The sequence below is a fragment of the Lissotriton helveticus genome, chromosome 4_1, assembly GCF_964261635.1.
Source record: "Lissotriton helveticus chromosome 4_1, aLisHel1.1, whole genome shotgun sequence".
NCBI lineage: Eukaryota > Metazoa > Chordata > Amphibia > Caudata > Salamandridae > Lissotriton > Lissotriton helveticus.
The window spans coordinates 1,739,885,342-1,739,907,953 of record NC_136063.1 but is presented as its reverse complement, the minus strand read 5'-3'; the positions used below and the strand labels follow the sequence as shown (position 1 = coordinate 1,739,907,953).

The following is a 22,612-nucleotide window of genomic DNA, read 5'->3' as shown; positions in this document are numbered from 1 at the left end:
AAGCTTTTTATATGTGAGAGAGGTCGCCTTCTGCTCCATAAAGTCAGTCAGTAGCCTATCCTCTAATGGCGATGAGTCTGGGAGTGTGGTATCAGGTGGAATTGCGTGCAGTAGTGCGTGCCGAATCTGCACATATCTGAATGTTTCAGTGGGGCCTAAACCATACTGTCGCTGGAGCTGTGAAAAGGCCACCACCGTGCCCCCATCCCATAGGTCTCCCACCGTGGAAATTCCTATGTGGTCCCATTGCGTAAATCCCTTACAGGATCTTAAATTCCCCAACAATCTGGTGTCCCACAATGGTGTCATCCTAGTGATCTTCCCCTTCCAACCCAGTCGAGAGTGCGCTGCGTGCCATAATGCCGCCGTATGAAACGTCGGTCCGAGTAGGTTCCTAACTTGCGAGTGATTGTATAGTGCCGAAAGCATACCTTCCGTCCCCAGCTGTGACCAGTCCGCCTTGTACGCGGGGTCACCCCGTGATACGTGGATCCAGTGATTAATTACCTTTAGTTGGGACGCCCAATAGTACAGCTGAAGATTGGGCAACGCGATCCCCCCTTCATACCAGCTTTTCACTAATTTGTCATGCGCTATACGGGCTGGGCCGTTGCTCCACAGCAAATTGGATACCAGCGCAGTTACTTGTTTGAAGTAACGTGGCGCCACTACATAAGGGGTATTTTCTAGTACATAGAGAAATCTGGGGAGAGCCATCATCTTATATAGTGCTGCTCGCCCAAGGAGGGTCAGTGGCAGAGTAGCCCAATATTTCACATCTGCACGCAGGCGTGTCAGAGGTGGCATCAAGTTTTCGGCATAGAAGTCCGCAGCATTATCAGTAATGAAAATACCCAGGTATTTAAAGGAGGTGGTTGTCAGTGTCAGGGGACAATCTTCCCGCAACAGTGGTTCCGGGCCTCTAAGCACGTATATAATTGATTTGGACCAATTCAGGGTGTACCCTGACGCCCTTCCGTGCTCATCACATAGAGTCAACAGGGCAGGGATTCCCTCGTTAGGATTAGTCATGTAGATTAGCATATCATCTGCATACAGGGAGACTTTATCCTCCCACCCCGCCTCCCAAGTGATGCCCCGGAATAATGGCGTTGCTCTGAGCAGGATGGCCAAGGGCTCTATTACCAGTGCAAAGAGTAGAGGCGATAGAGGGCACCCTTGTCTAGTTCCGCGCCCCAACGGGAACGTCGGTGTGATGTGACCATTCGCCACCACTTGCGCCACCGGAGATGTGTATAGTAGCCGTATCCACGCAAGAAAGTTCGGGCCGAAGCCCATACGAGCAAGGACCGCAAATAAATACTCCCATTCCACCAGGTCGAAAGCCATTTTGGCGTCCAGGGATAAAATTACAGCTTGATCTGAGAGGAGATGTGCCCGTGCCAGCACCCCATGGACCCTCCGCAGATTCAGTACCGTGCTCCTATGTGGCATGAAACCCGATTGATCAGGGTGTATCAGTGTGTGTAGATGCTGGGTCAAGCGACTGGCCAGGAGTTTTGCCAGGATTTTCGCTTCAACGTTGAGCAATGAAATGGGTCGGTACGAGGTGCACACAGTCGGCGGTTTGGCCGGCTTAGGAATGGCCACTATCGTGGCCGCGCGCTGGTCAAGCTGGAGTTCCGCCCTTTCCACACTCTCAACATACATATTCAGCAAGGGTTTGCTCAACACGGAAGCCGCCGCCTTATACCATTCTACGGGTAGCCCGTTAGGCCCCAGCGCCTTGCCGGATTGTAACGCTTGTATAGCCATTTGGATTTCGGCCTCTGTCAAGTCAGTGTCGAGTTCCTGCTGCGCCTCCTGTGAAAGCATGGGGATAGCAATGTGTTCGAGTGAGGCCATCGCCTCCCGTTCAGTGACGTTCCGTACCGGGGTGTATATCTCTTGATAGTGGCGTGCCAAAGTGCATACTATTTGTTCAGGGTGCGTCTGTAGCTGGCCGTCATGTGCGTAAAGTCTCTGTATTCCCCTGTTACTACCGCCCCGCTTGTCTAACCATGCCAGGATCCTCCCTGCCTTATCACCCATGTCGTATATTCTATGTGCGGTGCTTGCCAAATGTCTCTTCGTAGTCGCTGTGAGGTGAGCCTGGTGTTGCTGCTGTCGGAGGTGTAGCGCATGTGTCGTTTCGGGGGTTGGGTCCGACATGTGGGCGGCGTTCGCGGTGTGGAGCGCTAATTCCAATGCTGCGAGTTCACTTCTGGAGTCCCGTTTATGCCCTGATATCGCTGATATGGCTGCGCCGCGCAGGACCGCCTTGTATGCTTCCCAGAGCACCGAGGGCGAAGAGACTGTACCTACATTCTCGGTAAAATAGCGCGCTGTGGCCAGTTTGAGTTTTTTCCTGATTCCAGGGACTGTTAAATAGTTGGGATATATTCTGGCTTCCTCCCTTTGGTAGTAAGGTGGAGGGATACCGGGGAGTGGTCAGATATGCCTCTAGGCAGAATTTCCAGTTTGTCAATCGATCCCAATCCCACCCCAAGAAATAAAAAGTAATCAATACGTGAGAGGCTATTATGTGTAGAGGAGTAGTGCGTGTACTGATTCGCCGTGGGGTTCAACTGACGCCAGACATCCGTGAGGCCTAATGCGCTCAGAAAACCAGGAAGCCCGGCAGGCCCTCTCGGGCGGTCGCGTATGGGAAAGGTGTCCAGCAAGGGGTCTGTTATTGCATTAAAGTCCCCCCCAATGATCATATCACCCTCTGGTAGGTCTAGGAGAAACTGCCCAAGCGCCGGCAGTGCTGTAGAATGGAGTGCCGGGGGGATGTACACGGACACCACACTAAGGGGCCTCCCCTCCCATTGGCCATGTAGCGCCGCAAAGCGACCCTGGTCATCCGTCCTGCGGCTCTCAACCATAAAGGATGAGTTCTTCTTAAGGAGTATCCCAGTGCCCCTGGACCCCGTAGTGAATTCTGCGTGTACTGCCATAGTGTATCCACGTCTGTTGAGTGCTTTGCATGTATTCCCCGCCAGGTGTGTCTCTTGTAGCATCACTAAATCAGGCCCTTGTCGCTTGATGGTTTGCAGAACCAAACCCCTTTTAATTTTGTCTCCCAGACCCCTAACATTCCAGGTGAGCAGCTTCAAGGGGGGCACCACTGTCAACGCAGGGGCGTCTTCAGTGGGTGATGAGTTGTACCAGTGTGTGGCAGTGACGTGTAGCGCATATACAATGACGTGTGCTAGGGTACCAGGAGTACGCTGCCCGCTGCGGGACCGCGTTCCACGTATCAGCAGTGATGACTAAGAACAATAAGAACATTAACAATACAACTTCTCCCTCCCACCCCCTCCCTGCTTCCCTGCACCACGGACGAGTCCCCGCCCGCAACCCCAACTTGGCAGAGTGCTTAATCCCATCCCCAACTATCTTACTTGCTCGTGGGGTTGGTGAGTCCCCTACAGGCACCGGCCAATGCCCGCCCTACTCAGCTCCATCAGCTTCAGGGTCCCAAGTCCGCAAGCTTGTTGCCCCCCATGCAGTCATGCTGTCAGTCCCGGACGGGCTGTCCTGAATCAAGTGGGTCTCTCTCAAGATCAGAGTCCATTCCTGCGGCACCCTCCTCGTTCGCGGGGCTACTGGTTGGGTGCTCCGTCGGTCTCTCGTCACGTCGGTTCTGGCGGTCCCTGTGTGTGCGCCGGGGTTGGCCCACTTGTCTCCAACCATCAAGCCATTCTTGCGCCACTTCCGGCATATCAAAAAACCCCGTTTTTCCATCGGCCACAATTCGCAATTTGGCGGGGAAGAGCATCGAGTACTGCAGCCCTTTGTCACGTAGCAACTTTTTCACTCCAGCGAAGGATTTCCGGCGCCTAGCCACCTCCGCCGTGTAGTCCGGAAAGAAGGCTAAAGTCGAGTTTTGAATTTTTACAGGTGGTGAGACCCTGGCCGCTTGCAGGATGGCGTCTCTGTCTCTATAGTTAAACAGTCTTGCAAGTACAGGCCGCGGCGTGGCTCCCGGCTTGGGTTCACCGCCAGGAACCCGGTGTGCTCTCTCAACAGAGAAAAAGTGTGACAGGCCCTTAGGTTGTAACTTGGTTTTGATGAGGTCCTCGACATATAAATCCATAGCACCCTTTCCCTCAGATTCCGGAAGGCCTAGGATGCGGACGTTATTTCTCCGGGAGCGCCCTTCCTGATCGTCCAGCTTATCCTGGAGTTGTCTGGTCACTTTTTCCATTCGCTCCATCGCCACTTGCAGGTCCGAGGTGTCCTCAACGAGCGATTTGGTAACCACCTCCACTTGAGATACCCTTTCTGACATTTTCTTAAAGTCCGCCCTCAGCAGATTAACTTCGGAAGAAATGGAGCCCACCGTAGTTTGCACCTCGGAGAGGGTTCTCATAATGTCTTCCAAGGTCACCTTTTTAGTTCCGTCAGTATCCGAAGCTGCGCCTGCAGAGTGACGCCCGCCATTGTGAGAGTGTCCCTGCTGGCCGTATGCAAATTTGTCGAGTTTTGCCTGCGCCAACGCATTTCTCGTACCCTTGCCCGCCATGGCGTCGCGCTTGAGAACGAACAGCCTGTTCCTGGCGATATTCACAGCACCACTTTCCAACGAGCTATGTGGCTCCCTCGGGTGTCAGGCGGTATGCATTCGAGTGGGCTGCCCACCGGCTTGAAGAGCTCACTCAGCCTCCCGCAAAGCACAGGCGAGATGTAGTTAGCGGCTGTGATGACCAGTACCCTAGGCCCAGTGCTGAACCTGCGCGGTCCGCCGCGGCGCCACCCCGGCCCCACGTGTCCACTTTATGATACCTTGCCCCGGCGCTCCGGCGTGTCCACGATGTTCCTCTGGCCGGGCCACCTCGCACACCGTGCTCAGACCTGTACTGTGCAGTAGGAGGGCACCCCAATCCACCAGCGTTAGGGTGCAACTGCCCGGTCAGCCACAGCGCCTCTCGATGGGTCAGTCGCCACTATGGATGCCTCCACAGGATGGTCTCTCTGGGCCAGGAACCGGGGGCTCAGTCCCGACCCTCCGGTATGCTTGCGAGTGGTCACGGATGTCTGGCACTGCGGGGGGACAGCACGGCCTCAGACCACTCTTCTCCAGCCCGCAGCGTGTGCGCTGTGCCTGAATGTCTCTTACCCCCCAATATGGCGCCGTCCGGGAGCCCAGGGGTATCAACGTTGTGAGCCAATGTTGCACGCAGCCAGTCCTGGATTCGGCAGCATTCACTTCACTCACGGGGGACTCCGCCGGCAAAGCGGAGCGCCGGAGCACTTTCGGTGTCCGTGTCTGGAAGGGGCCGGCCGGCGTCACCGCGCCCACGCCGACCAGGACGCACTTCCGCCCGGGCTCGCCAGTCACGCCAGGCCGGTGCGGCCAGGCAGGCGCAGGCCCCAGCACGTCGCTGCAGAACGGAGCAGTTCCCGGCCTCTGAGCACCGCCGGGGTTAGATCATACAGTGCCGCTCGGGTCCCCGAGCCGATGCCGCTACTTCGGGCGGGCGATGATGCGGATAAATGTACGGATGTTAGTGCGGGCCGCTACGCCTTGGGGAGCTCCCGCTTCAAGCTGCCGCCATGCTCGGCAGTTGGCCACGGCCCCTTTCTTGAACTTTTTGAGAATAACATGCAAAGACAAATTGATCTTGAATAGAGAGATCCACAGTTGCTCCAAATTCACAAGTTGAGGCTAGTATCCTTAGTGCGGTTACATATTCCTAAACAGTTGCATCAGCACTTTGTTTCCTTTTAAAGAAATTGTGACGTTCAAGCATAATGCTTGCCCATACGTGCCAATGCTTCCTTGTAGGAATCCCGGTCATCTCCTGATCCCCCTTGTGGTATAAAGCGTGGTAAGGTGTCAAAAACTTGCTGGAGTGTTAGTCCAATGCAAACTGTACAGGACTGCTGCTTTGGGTATGGAAGAAAAACATGTAGCATTGATTGACACCAAATAGTTCTCAAATATTCTTACCCACTGGCACCACTTAATGATGGGATACCGGAGCTCACTTCGCAGCCAAGACTCCAGCCCAAACCGCGTAAATTGCAATCCTGCACAGACGGGACCCTCGCCTCCCCAAGTCATTAAGGTGAGCAAACGCCGAGCGCCCCTCCCTACCCCAGAGGAGGGGGCTCCCTGCCATGCCCCAGGCATTATGGCAACGAGCCACCAAAATAATGTTAAAATACCCTCCAGGAGGTCCAGCTGATGCAGGGACTGTACCCGCAAGGTTGAAAACTCACATTACATTGGGAAAAGAAACCCAGGAGGCCGAAGGGAGAACAGGCTGACCAACGTGGATTGCACAGTCCCGCTATAGAGGGGGCTCCAAGCAAACCTAAATACAACGGTCACTATAACAGACCTCCCCACACCTACCTGAAAACATGAACTGGAGGCAGCAGTCACCTCCAGCTGAGAGCTTCACTGGACCACCTGCAGAACAAGCATTTGCAATGCAGTAGGTCTCGCATTTACGCGAGTTTTGGCTATTGACATTGCAAATAACAATGCCTTTTATTTTTGTTTTTAAAACATAAATAAAAGGCATTGTCTTTTACAATGCCATTAGCTTAAACTCGCATAAATGCGAGACCTATTGCATTGCAAAAGCTTGCTATAGTTATTGTTAACACAATATTGGCACTTCACATTGCTGTAAACAATAAGTGTTACTATTACTCACTTTAACAGTACTTAAGTAGTTAGCCTCGGAAGGACGAAAGGTTGACCTGATTATTCAAAGCTTCAACTCACGGCTACCCTGTTGTAGTGATGAAGGAAATCACACTCACGGAACTCAAGTAAATAAGTGGTGTTTATTCATAGGAAGAGAGCTTGCGGGGAGGGAACAGGTGACCGACAGGGTGAACGGAGATAACTGTCAGTGCTGGCTGTGGCGCTGACGTCACTTAAATAGTATCAACAGTATACAGCTGCACGAGCCCTGTGGCCAATAGCATGAGGGCAACAGTAAAAGACAAGACCTACAAAATCTCCCTTTCTAAAGGAAGTATTAACTCACATCATACTCTTTGTACATACTGGGCAGTTTTGCAATCCTGCCAGACCTGGTACATGTTCCCTGCCAACCTCCGTGCATGCGGACTTCATCCTAAGATCCTGTTGCCACAGAGGGATGGGCATTACTGACCACATTGTAACTGACATCAACTTGCTCGATATCTTCTTTGTCACTTACTGGTTCATTGTAAAGATCACACATATCACTGTAACTGTAGGCAATTCTACTTTCACTCTCGCGCTGACAGTCACCATTGGTACTTGACTTGTCTGCATTGGTGGTAGGTATACATTCTTCATTACAATTAAACGTATTTAACCATGAGTATTCATCATTGTAGACTCCTTCATTAACCTGACTACTATGCCACACTTCGGCTTGCTGTTTGTTAATTCTGATCACATCACTTTTATTGCGCCACCCAGAATACTTGAGGCACACAGCACTTTCTGAGACTTCTACCACTTCTTCAGGGGCAAAGTATCTAGACTCGCCCTTGACTTGATGACCTGGCTTGGTGGCTAACGCCACATCTCCCTTAAGGAACTCTTTGTTGATAGCCCTATGCACCTTGTCATGATATTGTTTACTTTTCAATTGACACTCAATTATTCTTTTCTTAACATGCAATTGATCATCATCTATAATGATGGAGGGAGGCAATTCGTTCCCTGACAACAGAAACTTGGGAGTAATGTCGTGGTCGCATCTCCTTACCCTCAACAAAAAGAACGGAGAAAAACCTGTGACAGAGTTGTGTGTAATGTTATAAGTAAACACCCTTTCTCTTATAAAGTCTTTCACTGGTAGGTTTGATGCCAGGGCAAGTTGAATACCTTCCTTGAGGAACCTGTTGACTCGTTCAATTTGTCCATTAGATTTAGGAGAATACAACGGAGTTTTCTCCTGGGTAATCCCATGTGATGTGAAAAGATTTGTAATTTTGCTTGACGTAAGTTGTTTACCATTGTCTGAAACAATAATACGTGGACTACCTTCTATGTCAAAACACATGCGTAGAAAATCAATGACTGTGTCCGAATCTATAGTGCTAACAAATTTGTGGTATATCCACTTTGAATAGTAGTCACTGGCAGCAATTATGAATTTAGCATCCTGTCCAAGCCGTTGGAACGGTCCTGCCATATCAATAGCAATTTTAAACCACGCTGAATTTGGGATGAAAACCAATTGCATCTCATGAGTTCTTAATTTCCAATGTTTGTCCGATTTTGTTCAGGCAGCACGCTTTTCCACAAATAAGTTCACATCAAGGTCCATGCCGGGCCACCAGTAATGTTCTTTGAGACGTCTTTTAGTCATGGTGGCTCCCAAATGCGTTTTATGCGCCAATACCCCTTTGCGTAAAAGTGCCCTTAATGGTTCCACCATTCTAGCATAACTCTTGATGAACCTAGAGTAGTATTCGCTAAGACCTAAGAACGATCTGAGTGCGTCCTTACTATCAGGATTGGGTGCATTGGTTATTGCTTGTACGAGATTCAGCTTTGGTTTGATGCCATCAGCACTGAGTACGTGACCTAAATACTCAATCTCAGTTTTCAAAAATGTACATTTATCTCTCAAGACTGTCATACCTCTCTCTTGTAACTTGTTTAATACTGTATCCAAGATCTCGTTGTGCTTGCTTTCTGAATCTGCATGAACCAATATGTCGTCCTGGAACTTCTGTACTCCATCAATTCCGCCGAACATGTTCTTCATTAGCTTCTGAAAAACACTGGCAGAAGATGCCAATCCAAAAGATAGACGAACATATCTAAATGCTCCCAGGGGAGTGATGAATGGTTAACATCTTGGATTTTTCATCCAGCTTAACCTGGTGGTATGCCGATTTAAGATCTATTAAGGAAAAATATTTGGATTCGGAGGTGTTGGCTAAAATCTCTTGAATCCTGGGTAATGGGAAACAATCTACTAATATGTTCTTATTTAACGATCTTAAATCAGCACACAGACGGTACTCACCATTTTTCTTCTTTATCAAAACTATCCCCGAAATCCACTCTGCTGAATCTGCACGTTCAATTACTTTTTCTTTAACAAGTTTTTCTAACAGCAAACGTAACTCCTCCTTAACTGATAAGGGTTACGGTCTCACTTTGTGTTTTACAGGGGACGCATCTTTTTTTAGTACTATACTGTGCATGAATCCCTTCACACAACCTATGCGTTCTTCAAATAACCCCTTGTACTTACTCAAAATTGTAGATAATTCACCTTCTGACTCTGAGGAACCATAGCTTTTGGACTCTGTGGGAACAGTAATGAGAGATACAAAGCCTTCATCTAACACAATGGGATCCTCAGCTCCTGGTTTGAGGATTATTTTTAGTTTTGCAAGATCTCTCCATCCCACAATATCTCTGCCCCGTTCCGCTAAATATATTTTGGTTTCAATGCATCTGCCTTTTATGTTCAAAACATCATTGAAATACCCGAACATGTTTATGTCATGTTCTCCAAACGCCTTGGGATTGACGTCTGAAGATAACAAATCAGTATTGGGCCAGTACTTAAGATATTTTTTATCTGACACAATGGTGATAGGTGACCCTGAATCTGCCATGATACTGAGCTCAACCTCGCCCACGTGAGCAGTACCTATCGGACCTTTTATGCAATTGTCGCTGTCACCTAGCGCTAATATAATATTCGAGCACATATCTTCATCAAATTCTTCTGCTACATTTACTTTTGCTCTTTCTACTCTTTTATGACAAAAATTTCCGCACACGCTAGCGAAGTGCCCTACCTTCTGGCATCTTGTACATCTTTTCCCCGTAGCTGGACAGTTCAAGGAATCTGCTTTGTGGTTGTGCGAACCACATCTATAACATACAAAATTTGAAGAATTAACCATAGCATTAGACTTGACATAAGGGCCAACATTACATTCTTTTTTTCTTCTGTCATTGACATACGAAATACTAGCATTGGCTGAAACACTTGACCTGGCTAACTCTCTTCTGCCCTCCAATGAAAGTTCAATTCCCTTTGCAATGTCTATAACTTCAGTTAAAGAGGGATTTTTGCATGCTAACAAACGTTCTTGAATCTTGATCTCATGGCAATGGAACACAAATTGATCACGTAAATATTCATCAACCCTGTCACCAAACCCACATTTGGCAGCCAAAACCCTTACACTGCCGATATATTCCTCTACACTCTCAGACTCCGATTGCTTTCTCATAGCAAATCGATGTCTGCCCACCATTATGTTTTCCTCCTCGTCAAACTCTCTTTCAAGTCTCTTTATAGCTTCTTGGAACTCGTCGAGAGGAATAAATGGTCCAGGTGCGGGTTCATATTCTGGTAAACTATAAAACATTTCTTGACCGGCAACGCCTAGTAACCCATATAGAATAGCTTTGTTGCGTTCCGGTTCAAATCTTTTGCCATTTATAGCTACCAGATAATTATCAAAAGCCCTGTACCAGTTATTCTATAACATGACTGGTTTACCTGGTGTTTCCAGAAAATGTGCTGGGGCACAGAAATTGCTTTCGTTTTCCATCTGAACTTTTTCCTCCGCAAAGGTCTCTTTTTTAATGAACCACGCTATTGTGATGAAGAAATAAAACTTTTACAAGAAGAAATCACGTTTTAAACGTACTTGCCACAATCAGCGTTGACTTTTGGTATCATGTAATCCTCAATTTCGTATGTACCTGCTTTCCGATATTTACTTCACTGTATGGTGACTCTTCCGTGCCGAGAAAACACAGAGCAACTCTGAGTGAAAACTCCGACCAAAATGGCGGCACGCACTCGATTCTGCGCGATGACGCGCTCACGCTGCTTCACCGCGTTCATCCGATGCAGTGAAATAACCAGCTGCGAGTGACGTGCTGACGTCAGCTTGCCGATGACAGTTGACAGTTGGTTCTGTCAATATTTTCCTCACCGGCAGCAACTCTATTTCCAGCAGTGCTGAAATACACGAAATTCAGCTTTAGATGAAGTTAAACACAACAGCCACGTGCAACATCCACACTTGCCTGAACATTTGCTTCCGACAGCTGCTTCTACTTCTGAATTACACCCCGCCTCCTTTACTCGTCGCATCCCGAACACTTCTGCTCAGCTGGCAGACGTTCCTACGATCTTCTCGACGGCACTCTCGGAATAATGAAAGAAGAAATAAGAATTCTGACAACTCTTGTGAAATTAAGAGTATCAATAACTTGCCTCGAGTAAATTAGAAATCCTCCGAAAATTCTCCTCCACAAGCTCCGACAAATCACCGATCCCGTACCTTGTCGCCAAATTGTAGTGATGAAGGAAATCACACTCACGGAACTCAAGTAAATAAGTGGTGTTTATTCATATGAACTGAGATTGCGGGGAGGAACAGGTGACCGACAGGGTGAACGGAGATAACTGTCAGTGCCGGCTGTGGCGCTGACGTCACTTAAATAGTATCAACAGTATACAGCTGCACGAGCCCTGTGGCCAATAGCATGAGGGCAACAGTAAAAGACTAGACCTACAACACCCGTGAAACACGACAAAACCGTAAAGAGCCTAACTCGCTCAACTATGAGTGTATGTGTAATACAGCACATCCGTGTGGTGGGTGAGAGACGGAACCACTGGGCATCAGTAGCATTTAGGAAAGAAATCAAGATTGTAGACATTATGTTGTCATTTTCACCTGTTTGCGTGACACTTTTTTTCACTGCACACATGCACTACATATGCTTTAACAGTTGTAGACAGACGGAGCCTAAGTGCTCAGCTACAAATAACAAGAGTCTGGTCACGTGAAGTAGCCGTGATGAGAAGTCAAGCCTTCAAGTTCCACTTCATTTTAAGGCATGGGTTTCAAGACGCTTCAAGTAGTAATTTATTTTATCACTCTCAGTAGGCTGTAGGGTTGTGTGGACTGCAAAACCCCTAGTGTGACAGCGCACGATTTTCTCCTGCTAAAAAAAAAGTGCCCGGCTGCTGACACGTTTACAGGTCTCTAGCCAAGGACGGACTGCCCTTTCCTCCACTCACCCTTCCCGCAGGGCCCTCTCCCCATCTGCAGTGTGCTGCAGTAACATTATGTCACAGTTGTACACGATCACCCTTTGGGCCTGCCTCCTTCCCTCATAGTCACTTCGACCTGAACGCTTGCCTACATGCACTGGCCGAAAATGAGTCTCAGTACACAAAAGGCGTGCCTACTGGCTTTGGCTATCACCAGAACAATTTGTTTCAAAGCACGGGTAACATTTCAAGCTTGTAGTTTTATTAACACACATATTTCCTTTTTACACTGCAAAGTCCATATAGTCCCTCTTTAATGCACAGCTCGTCTGCTAGAGCCACTCTCCCGGCTTCCGGAAAAAGAGCCTGGCCCTCAACAGTGAAAAAGGAAAAAAAAAAAAAAAAGGAAGCATAATAAAACACACAACAGGGAGAAAAGCAGCTTGTGTTCGCCGTCCGAGCAGGACTCTAACAGGGATCTGGCCTCATGTTTCCTGAGCCTCAGTTTATCCCTGCACTGACGGTGCTGGCGCGAGGCGTGAAAACCACCAGCTGCGAAACAGAACCCATCATTAAACAACTGAGTCATTGATTCCAGCCTTGTTGGCTATTGTCCAATTTGACTCGTCTGCATCATGCATGTACTGTCAACAGACCACCCACTCTCAGTCAGAAGCTGAAGGTCACCCAGGCTCCGAAAGCGCTCAAGCTCATTCTGACAGGAATCAAAGCGTTATACAGTGAACAGGACTACCCAAGTGATGGCACAGTGGCCCTATCCTCGGCATGCGATGCTTCCAGCAGAGTATGAACAGCAAGGTCCAGGGCTGAAGGTGCAACCATCCAACCTTTGAAACAAGCATTTGCAAAGCCAAATGAAAAAGAAAAATAGTGCTTAAGGTCTAAAGAAGGAGGCAGTCTAAAGCCACAAGTAAAAGATCCAGTCCTGATAGGCAGTCACAAAAGGAGGCAGGGCGGTAACAAGGAGGGAATAAGAAGCCTCATTATCAATCGGAAGCCAACATTTACCATGGACTATTAACGCCAGCCAATGAAAAATATTGGCGGGCTTCTACACCTCTTTTAGAACATACCCTACTACAGCATGCGTCGCAAAGAGAGCAGCGCATGCGCTGCAACACTAGGCTCAACCTAAAAAAATAAATTAAAAAAGGGGATGTGCTGCAGTGGCCTGGAGGGTAGGGACGGGACGGGACCAAGGAAGTTTTGCTTGGAATTTCTGAGAGGAGGAGCTATCGCTCATGCGTTAATGACTATGACGTGGAGGTAATGTAACTGGTGCCCATGTAAAGCTCTTCTTCGGGTAAAGTTTGTGCTATATAAAAACAACAAAAATTAACACTTCCTAGAAAACAAAGGACAGTATTTACCAGAACACTGCAAGAAACCCAGACAAAAAAACAACAACTTAAACATATTGAGGATTTAAACCGCCTCTACACCTTTCAATCGGGATGCAGCACTGAAACAGCTATGCTCAATATTTCAGACTATATCCACAGAGACTTCGATGAAGGTGAAGCTTGTCTCCTCATCCTTATTGAAATATCAGCGGCATTTAACACAATATATCATTCAGCTTTACTGGAGACTTTGAAGAGGCGCCCTGGCATTAATGGCATAGTACTAAAATGGTTCACCTTCTTCCTTCAGAACCGTTCGCAACAAATTAAGATCAAGTCCTGCCTCTCTATGCCCACACGAGTCACACTTGGGGTCCCGCAAGGCTTGATCCTCTCATCATCTCATCATCCCTCTTCAATCTCTTCATGGAACCCCTCACAATCATTCTGAAAGACGCAGGAGTGAAATACCACCTATATGCGGATGATACACAAATCTTCTCCAAAATCAAATCACCCATGGACATCCAACACCTCAATGGCATACTTACCAAGATCCAAACTTGGTTTAACGCAAACCACTTAAAGCTGAACTCTGACAAAATGGAATTAATACTGTTCTCTCCAAAAAGTTTCCACCGACCAATCCACGACTGGCTCGAGAATCTTGATGCCCTAAACTGCTCCCTCGTCCTATCCGACTCGGTAAAGTCACTTGGCATTGCCCTGGACAAGAACCTATCAATGAAGTTGTTGTACATAAACGTAGCGTAGTCCTTGTAGTTCCTTGTAAGTACTTTATTCAAGTAAAATGGTAAGTTAAGAAGAGGATAGGAAAACCCCACCAGGAGCAGCCTCCTGCCGCTCAGCCCTTCATCCAACTGACAGTCTTACACACTCAACATTCTAACAAGCTCTCACACCAAACATTCTAGGCTGAGCAGCAGGAATAAGTACAACACATCTCCCATCTTTAATAGAAAAAACAATAAATAGGAATAAAGTTGCTGAGACAAGTCAAATCAAGCAACTTCAGCAATTAACATCAAATAAATAAAGATCAGCAGTTTAACATCCACTCACTCAAATCACGCAAACCAGCAAATTACATTCACACCACCTTCTCCCTTCCTCAAACAAAACATTACTCCCAAATTGAAATAACCAACACACCCCCATGCCAACACAGCAACATACAAAACCGAAGAAACCAAAACGAACCGACTGGCCAGGTCAGCACGAGGCAAAAAAGGGTGCCAACTCACAGCCTGACCGGTAAAGAATCAACCATCATAGAAACAAAACTCACGAATGTGACGACAGTCAGGACACTTAGGTAACGCGCTCGCAATCTCATAACGGCAAAAATAAAATCAAGTGACCTGTTCGGCCACTGCCATACCAAAGCAGTCGTTCCAAAAACGCAAAACCAAATAGTAATGAGTGGCTTAAGCTTGACAGCCATCCCATGCGCAACATAAAACTCCCATAAACCATGCATGCAAGGATTGAAAAACAATGAAGTGATGAGTGGCTTAAGTCTGACAGCCATCTCATGCGCAACACAAACTTGCCATAGACCAAACATGCAATGAGTGGCTTAAACTACCTCTCATTATTGATAATGGGGTTGCCCCCAAGGTCAAACCGGACCAGGGCGCGATACTGGAATGAAAACAATGATCCGTGACCAGAATTGAAGTATAGTTACTGTATATCCCGCAAACTAATTTTTGCGGATCAGGTATTGAATAAAATGTAAACGATACTGATGCATCTAGATACAACTTTTCTTTGCATCAATTCAATAAGCCACACATATGAACCTGTATAATAAATTCCACGTCATTTATTACAAAACAATTCAATTGTTCAAATAATGGTCTCAGGTTGCGCTCAAGAGGATAGGTGAAAAAGATAAAGTAGTGTTGTGGGAAAATAAGAAGGTGATTCAAGAATTGAAGAAGGACAGTTCAATATTTCAATTACAGATAATGAAGATCAGTTTACAGAAAACTTGTCCATAAACAATTTACATGTCAATCTGTAAATGTTTGTCTGCATTCAATACATTTTTGCTGGTATGATAAGGTGCGTAGTAGGTACAAGTCTTGATCAAGGTAGGGGCGTTGACGTTTCGACTATGCAATGTGGAAATTGGACCCTTTGCTGCGAGTCTTCATCAGGACAGTAAGTGTGAAACCTACACCTGCAGCCAAGCCTGGCTCAACAGGTAATCCAATAGAAATGCCTGGAGGTCCAAGGTCGCCTCGAAGTGGTTAATCCGGTGTGCTGTGTACACATCACCAAGAAGGCGAAAACATCAATTTCAATCGTTGAGCGGATGCCCCTTATCTTAAGTTGGCGGCATTCGCGCGGTGGACTGCTGCTCACATCAGCTCCCCAGGAAGGACCACATCAAAACTTCTGCAAAAGGTGCGCTTTAGTCAATAAAACACATCAAGAAAATGAAACCTTTAATTCCCCAAGAAGATCGCAAGACAATAGTGCAATCCCTTGTCCTATCTAATCTGGACTATGGGAACGCCATCCTAACAGGGACTCCAAAAGCTCACCTACCCCCACTAAGGTCAGTTCTTAACATGGCAGCTTGACTCATAACTGGTGTACAAATATTTGAACACATCACACTAACCCTCAAATCCCTCAACCGGCTTCCCATGGAAGGGAGATGTATCTACAAATTGGCCTGCATCACTCACAAAACCCTTCACTCACATTCCCCCAACTACCTTAACAGCAAACTGGTAAAAGCAGGAAAATCCAGAACTCTGAGAAGCTCCAACTCACTTCTTCTCATGTCCCCGAAAGTGAAAAAGAAAACCACTCAATGCCGATCCTTTACTGGTAACGTTCCTAGGATGTGGAATGCACTCCCTACAGACCGCAGATGCAACCCTCCTTCTCTTGCTTCTAAAGGGACCTGAAACTCCTTTTCCTCAACAAATACTTTACCGACCAAGTCAACTAACCTAGACTTCAATAACCTAGCTGACTACCCTCTCACTTTACCAGCAAGGGTAGTTGGTTATTTGACAGTTTCAACCACCTGTGTTCTCTCTCTCCACTGCAATGTATGCCGAATTATTATGTGTTTGCTTTTTTATGCATCCTTATGTCCTGCTGTGTAATACAATTGTTCTTGCCTTTGTGTATGTAAAGCGCTCTCACACCCACGGGTCAAGCTAGCACTATATAAAACTTTAAAAATAAAATTAATAAACATAATGACCTGTCACCCCCTCTTTCGAAGCACATCTTTAGGCTTGAAGTTGGTAAGTTTACTTCGAGAGCTTATAGAACCACTGGGAAGCGCCCAGAGTTAAATTTGGGCAGCACAAGTTCCCCTCAAGCAGCCAGCGCATTAACAGTAAACACTGGCCTGCCAGCCCATAATTCAGGCCCCAAAACAGCCAACACGCTGACTCTCAGACTAGCCAGTCTGGCACTTCCGTGTAACACTAGGCAGCGTAATGCCTGGAAGTCCTTTAACAGTCCAACGTGAAAAATCATAGACCAACGTCGTACACAGACAATCTCCAATTCGTTCCTTATTTCCTGTTCTGCCTCTTTCGCGTGCTTCACGCTAAAAATGCAGCGTTTTGCTTTCTGCTTTATTGGCTGTGTAACTACAGCAAAATAGAAACGGCTTGGGTATAATTTCAATGTTGTGCACTAATCGGCTGCAGCCCTCCCCACGGGACAAAATCATTCGCTGGTTCTAGTTTCAACCTGCCTGGTCTGTCGCGCGTGTCTGCAGGATTCTGTCCCTTTGCAACAGTCCGGTGCTTCTGATAGTCCTTTATCTGTGTCTATTAATATTGACACGGCCGACACTGGAAAAAAAAGTTCGACCTACTTAGAACACAGGCCAAAGTAAGATGTATCACACAAAACAAATATGACGAAAAACTAAAACACTGTTAAAACAATCATAAACATTTCGCTATTTCACATCAAATTGTTGCCAAATTTATGCTCAATTTAGTCAAATAACTACTGCAACAGAACAAGAATGACTAAATCTTCCCATTCCAAGATGGCCGATATAGCTTTCCTAGACTTTAAAGGGTGAAACTGTCGCCATGGCAACAGTGGGACAGCCGCGACTAGGAACATTGCTTGGGCGGAAGCGGAAGATCTGTTGGCTTCACATGTTGTAGACGTCGCCGGATGTATGGTGGTGATTTTTCGAAGGTCGGACCGGAAGTTGGGGTGCTGCTGTTACTGTAAAGATGGCGGGGATGGCTGGTATGGCGGGTATGGTTGCGAGAGACCCAGCGGTGGATCGATCCTTGCGTTCTGTCTTTGGTAAGTATTGAGTTAAAGGATGCTTGGAGAGGGAGTCAGCAGTGAAGTGCAGATTGAAGGCCAGTGATTAAATTGTACATGAAACCACCACGTACGACAGACAACCTGCTGTAGCTGATGAGCAATATTTTATCATTAGTCTTTTACACAGAAGTATGTGCCTGCGTCGCACATGCTCCTAGGGCGTCGAGCTCCTGTTCATAGCTACTATGGTTTTGGTTTACCTATGTGACCTTTCCACATTTTAATGTAGTTATTTGTGGTATTTCAACAGATTATGTGTGACACTCTGATTGACACATTCTCACAAGTAAAACACAGCAGTTACAACTACACCTAACAACTAGCCAGACAAAAAAAGTTCATATTTGCCAACAACAGTGGGCAAAAAAAAGAAAAAAATTATTGTTACAGCACCAACTGGTTAAAAATATCACCCTGACTCCTAGTTCAAAGGATACATTGCAGAATATTTCTCAGAAAAATGCATTTCAATCCTGGCTCACCCACTAACTAATACAGTGAACAAACACCATGTGCATGGCACCTTGCACCACACAACTTTTGTGCACATATAATAAGTCACGCAATTCACAGGCCGATCTTTTGATGTGTGTAATTTAAAAAGGTTCAAAACATGTCTGGTAGCAAGCGAAAAGGCATACGCCTACAAGAGTGAGATATATAGCTAGCCTGATTTGCAGAGCATTGTATTCAAGATACCAGTAATGTTTTCAAGCCATGGTGCGTACAAACCAGGCACCGCCCACAAATGTCACTTAATGCAGCATCTATTGATTTTTAGGTCTCGACTATTTCTATCCCGCAGGGATAGATAGGCGAGAATTATTAGGTCTCGACTATTTCCATCCCGCAGGGATAGATAGGCGAGAATTATAGTAAGCACTTTAAAAACTCTACCAAACGTGCGGATCACGCACAGTTCATGTGAGACAGGCGCGTGCACGAGGCCAGTTATGTCACACCACCATTGTGCCTCATCAGACTTCAAAGCTGCTGCTCCCCCCCCCAATCACACTTCTAAGGCTGCCCCTCCCCCGCCCGCTGCATCAGACTTCTAAGGAATGGCTCCCACCCCGCCACAGCAATGCCGAGAGCTTGTTATCCTATGTGTTCTAGTGATAACACAGGCAATCTCCGTTTTGGGTATAACATTGCAGGTGAACCCCGCTTTGGGTGTAATGTGACTGGCAAGCCCTTCTTGCGGAGTAGCGCGGCGACAACGCCAATTGCAATATCTCCAGCCACCGCCATCTTTAAACAGTAACTTGCTCATATTTTACTTAAGGGTGCCCGATACGTCAGTAAAAGCCCAAAACTTGCTTTTATATTTACACTCTGAAACATCACATTAAGCCCAAGCTTAGAGTAATTTATAATAAAATTACATGCAAATACTTAGCCTCTATTAGACTCGTATATCCTCATCAAGCAACAAATACTTACGGGAATAAGTATTTCCCTTCACTTATATGTGGGCGTCCAATTCCCAAAAAGTTTCAAAGGCGACTCACCATCGAGCCTCGGGAACACCACCACATCACTCGGGAACACCACCACATCACTCGGGAACACCCCACCACATCACTCGGGAACACCCCACCACATCACTCGGGAACACCCCACCACATCACTCGGGAACACCCCACCACATCACTCGGGAACACCCCACCACATCACTCGGGAACACCCCACCACATCACTCGGGAACACCACTACATCACTCGGGAACACCACCACGGGAACACCACCACGTCACTCGGGAACACCACCTCGTCACTCGGAAACACCACCACGTCACTCGGAAACACCACCACCTCATTCTGGGGCACCACCACGTCATTTGGGGGAACCACCACATCACTCGAACGCACCACCACATCACTCAAGGGCACCACTCAGGGGCGACACCGCATCACTCGGGAACACCACCACATCACTCGGGAACACCACCACATCACTCGGGAATCAATCAATCATTACATTTATAGAGCGCGCTACTCACCCGTGAGGGTCTCAAGGCGCTGAAGAGAGGGGGGTGTCGCTACTGCTCGAATAGCCAGGTCTTGAGGTGTGTTCTGAAGGTGAGATGGTCCTGGGTCAGTCGTAGGTGCGCGGGGACGGAGTTCCATGTTATGGCTGCCAGGTAGGAGAAGGATCTTCCTCCGGTGGTGGTTCTGCGAATTCGTGGGGCGAGGGCAAGGCTGGCGGAGCGGAGCTGGCGGGTGGGGATGTGGAACGAGAGGCGGTTGTTGAGGTATTCGGGGCCCTTGTCGTGTAGTGTGAACACCACACACATCACTCGGGAACACCACACACATCACTCGGGAACACCACCACATCACTCGGGAACACCACCACATCACTCGGGAACTAGGGGCACCACTCGGGGGCATCACCACATCACTCGGGAACACCACCACATTCACTCGGGAACACCACCACATTCACTCGGGAATACCGCCACATTCACTCGGGAACACCGCCACATTCACTCGGGAACACCACCACATTCACTCGGGAACACCACCACATTCACTCGGGAACACCACCACATTCACTCGGGAACACCACCACATTCACTCGGGGACACCACCACATCACTCAAGGGCACCACTCAGGGGCACCACCACATCACTCTGGGGCACCACCACATTACTCTGGGGCACCGCCACATTACTCTGGGGCACCACCACATCACTCTGGGGCACCACCACATCACTCTGGGGCACGACCACATCCCTCAGCCCAACCGCATCATCACTCGCACCACAGCAGCACTGTGCTTGCTTGCTACCACAAGCATTGCCATAGCCAACAGGACTTACATTAGGAAAGTGTAAGGTATTGGCTTTGTGAATAACAATGCTATTAATTTATATATTTTCAAAGCCAGCACATATTAAAAAAATGTGTCATTTACAATACCAATAGCTCACACTTTCCTAATGTGAGACCTATTGCATTGCAAATGCTTGTTTTTTTTGTAAACCAGTGGCAGGATGTAAGTTCAAACAGGAATCCCTCTGTTAACTAAATGCACTCTGCATATTGGTGGAATCACTGCTGTGCGAAAAAAAACATACTGCTCTTTCTAAACCTGCATGTCTGAGACAAAATAATGCTAAATCATACAACATGAAAAGAAAGCAAGGAAGCTTGTGTAATGCATGACGGCGAATATAGATGTTTTTACTTAAATGACATTATTCAGGTTCACAGGTTCATTTTTAAATTGTTATTCCAAAGATCGTAATCTTCTTTAATCTCTGGGATTTTTTGAAATCATTCAATTTTTTGAATTGTCAATAAACATTTCATCAATGCCAAAACCGAATGCATTTCGGGTCAATCATCTTCAGGGGTCTGAAAAAATAAACAATCAACAAAAAAATTATCAGTCCTGTGCTATATAGAATAATACATATACATTGTTCGAGAAACTATTACAATTGTGCGTTGCCAATAAAGTTTGTTCAAAACATTGCATTGTGAAGTTCTAATTCATACTACATCATTTCTTCTGGCATATAAATTACAAAGAACATTAACTGCTCTTAATGAAATGAGAAGTAGAACGCTGCTACATAATGCATACTCTAGTCTGACTCATTAAACAGTACGAATCTCACCAGAAAAGTCACTAACGTTGATAGCGTTTGTATGCGTAGTTAACCTCCAGAAAGCGGAATATTTATAAGCGTGTTCTGATACAACCTGTATAGTAGCTTGCGTTGTGCTTTGCTGTTACTCTTTAAAATTAGTAGATGTGAAAGGGGAAAATTGGGCGTTAGTTTTGTGTAATGGTGACATTTACGACTATGGAAAACTAAGTTACCTGTGATATTAAAGGTCCCAATCTTATGCCTGAATTATTTTATTCTGTCGGTTTGCTATATTATCAAGATTAGAAGGTGACCAATAGTGGTCTTTATGTAAAATGGAGTCAACGGCATCAAGCTCGCACTAAAATCCACATAACCGAGGTTCAAACTAAATGGCGTGGCCGTAGAGAATGGCGTTCGATCGAAATCGCTCTTAATTATTTAACTTGGACTTCTGCAAGTCTGTGATCTAAAATTAACGATTACCCTTCATTTTTCAAGGCTTACCACATTCAGCCTTTGATATTCTGCAATCTCCGTATGCATGTGATCGGGTACAAAACCGCAAGTGTGTTTTCGAATGCTTTATTGCGCGAAGAACGCAGTGTTTTACGTACTGCGTGATTAGAGTAGCGATCACGCGTTCAGGGATGTTTAGTTTTTTAAAGGGGTATTAAAAAAAATCAGATTTTGTAACTGTTTGTGTGGATCGATCTCAGGGCGGATTTTCAATTGTTCCAGTATAGTGAATCTTAGTTGGGAGAGGTTATGTCTGGCTTCTTGCCAGTGCATTGCTACTGACGATTTTTCGTTTTTCAGTCTTGTACTGCTCTTATGCTCCGTCATTAATTTTCCTCTCTGTAATGCCAACATATGTTTTCCCGCATGGACATTTTATGGCGTACACCACATTTTTAGTGTCGCACGTGCTTGTGTGTTTGTAGGATGTGTAAAATAATTGCCTTTTATGACATTATTGCAGTGTACCCAATTACCACATGTATGCATTCATTTGAATTTACTGGGTGGTGGCGTGAGAGATTTTTTTGATAACCGTTCCTTGAGATTGTTAGATTGTTGAAATGCAAATATGATTCTATTCTTAGAAATGCAATTAAGATCACTTTCATTTTGTATTATATGCCAATGCTTTTTCACGATATTCTTATTTTGTTGGCTTCTTTTGAATACTTCAGAATACAGATATTGAATTGCTCTTCTGTTTTAGGCTTCTCTTTTAGGAGCGTGTTTCTTTCCATCTGTTGCACTTTCTCTA

The 22,612-nt window shown here is 46.5% G+C and overlaps 2 protein-coding genes across 6 annotated transcripts in view; one reads left to right on the top strand and one right to left on the bottom strand.

The window, feature by feature from the left end:
* Positions 1-17,212, bottom strand: part of TYW2 (tRNA wybutosine-synthesizing protein 2) — a 228,030-nt gene extending 210,818 nt beyond the window's left edge. Inside the window, exon 1 of one of the 2 annotated variants that reach the window (XM_078688421.1) lies at positions 17,136-17,212. The gene's annotated coding sequence lies outside the window, so the exon portion shown is untranslated. Of the gene's footprint in view, positions 1-16,631; positions 16,792-17,135 lie in introns of those variants that run through there. The other variant, XM_078688418.1, reaches the window with a different exon arrangement.
* A 312-nt stretch (positions 17,213-17,524) lies between these two features.
* The window catches only part of CSTF2 (cleavage stimulation factor subunit 2), a 315,444-nt gene continuing 310,356 nt past the window's right edge, over positions 17,525-22,612 (top strand). Inside the window, exon 1 of one of the 4 annotated variants that reach the window (XM_078688415.1) lies at positions 17,525-17,710. In XM_078688415.1, the coding sequence (XP_078544541.1) occupies positions 17,635-17,710 (76 nt within the window). In that variant the 5' untranslated portion in view covers positions 17,525-17,634. The remainder of the gene's footprint in view (positions 17,711-22,612) is intronic. The other 3 variants (XM_078688417.1, XM_078688414.1, XM_078688416.1) reach the window with 3 other exon arrangements.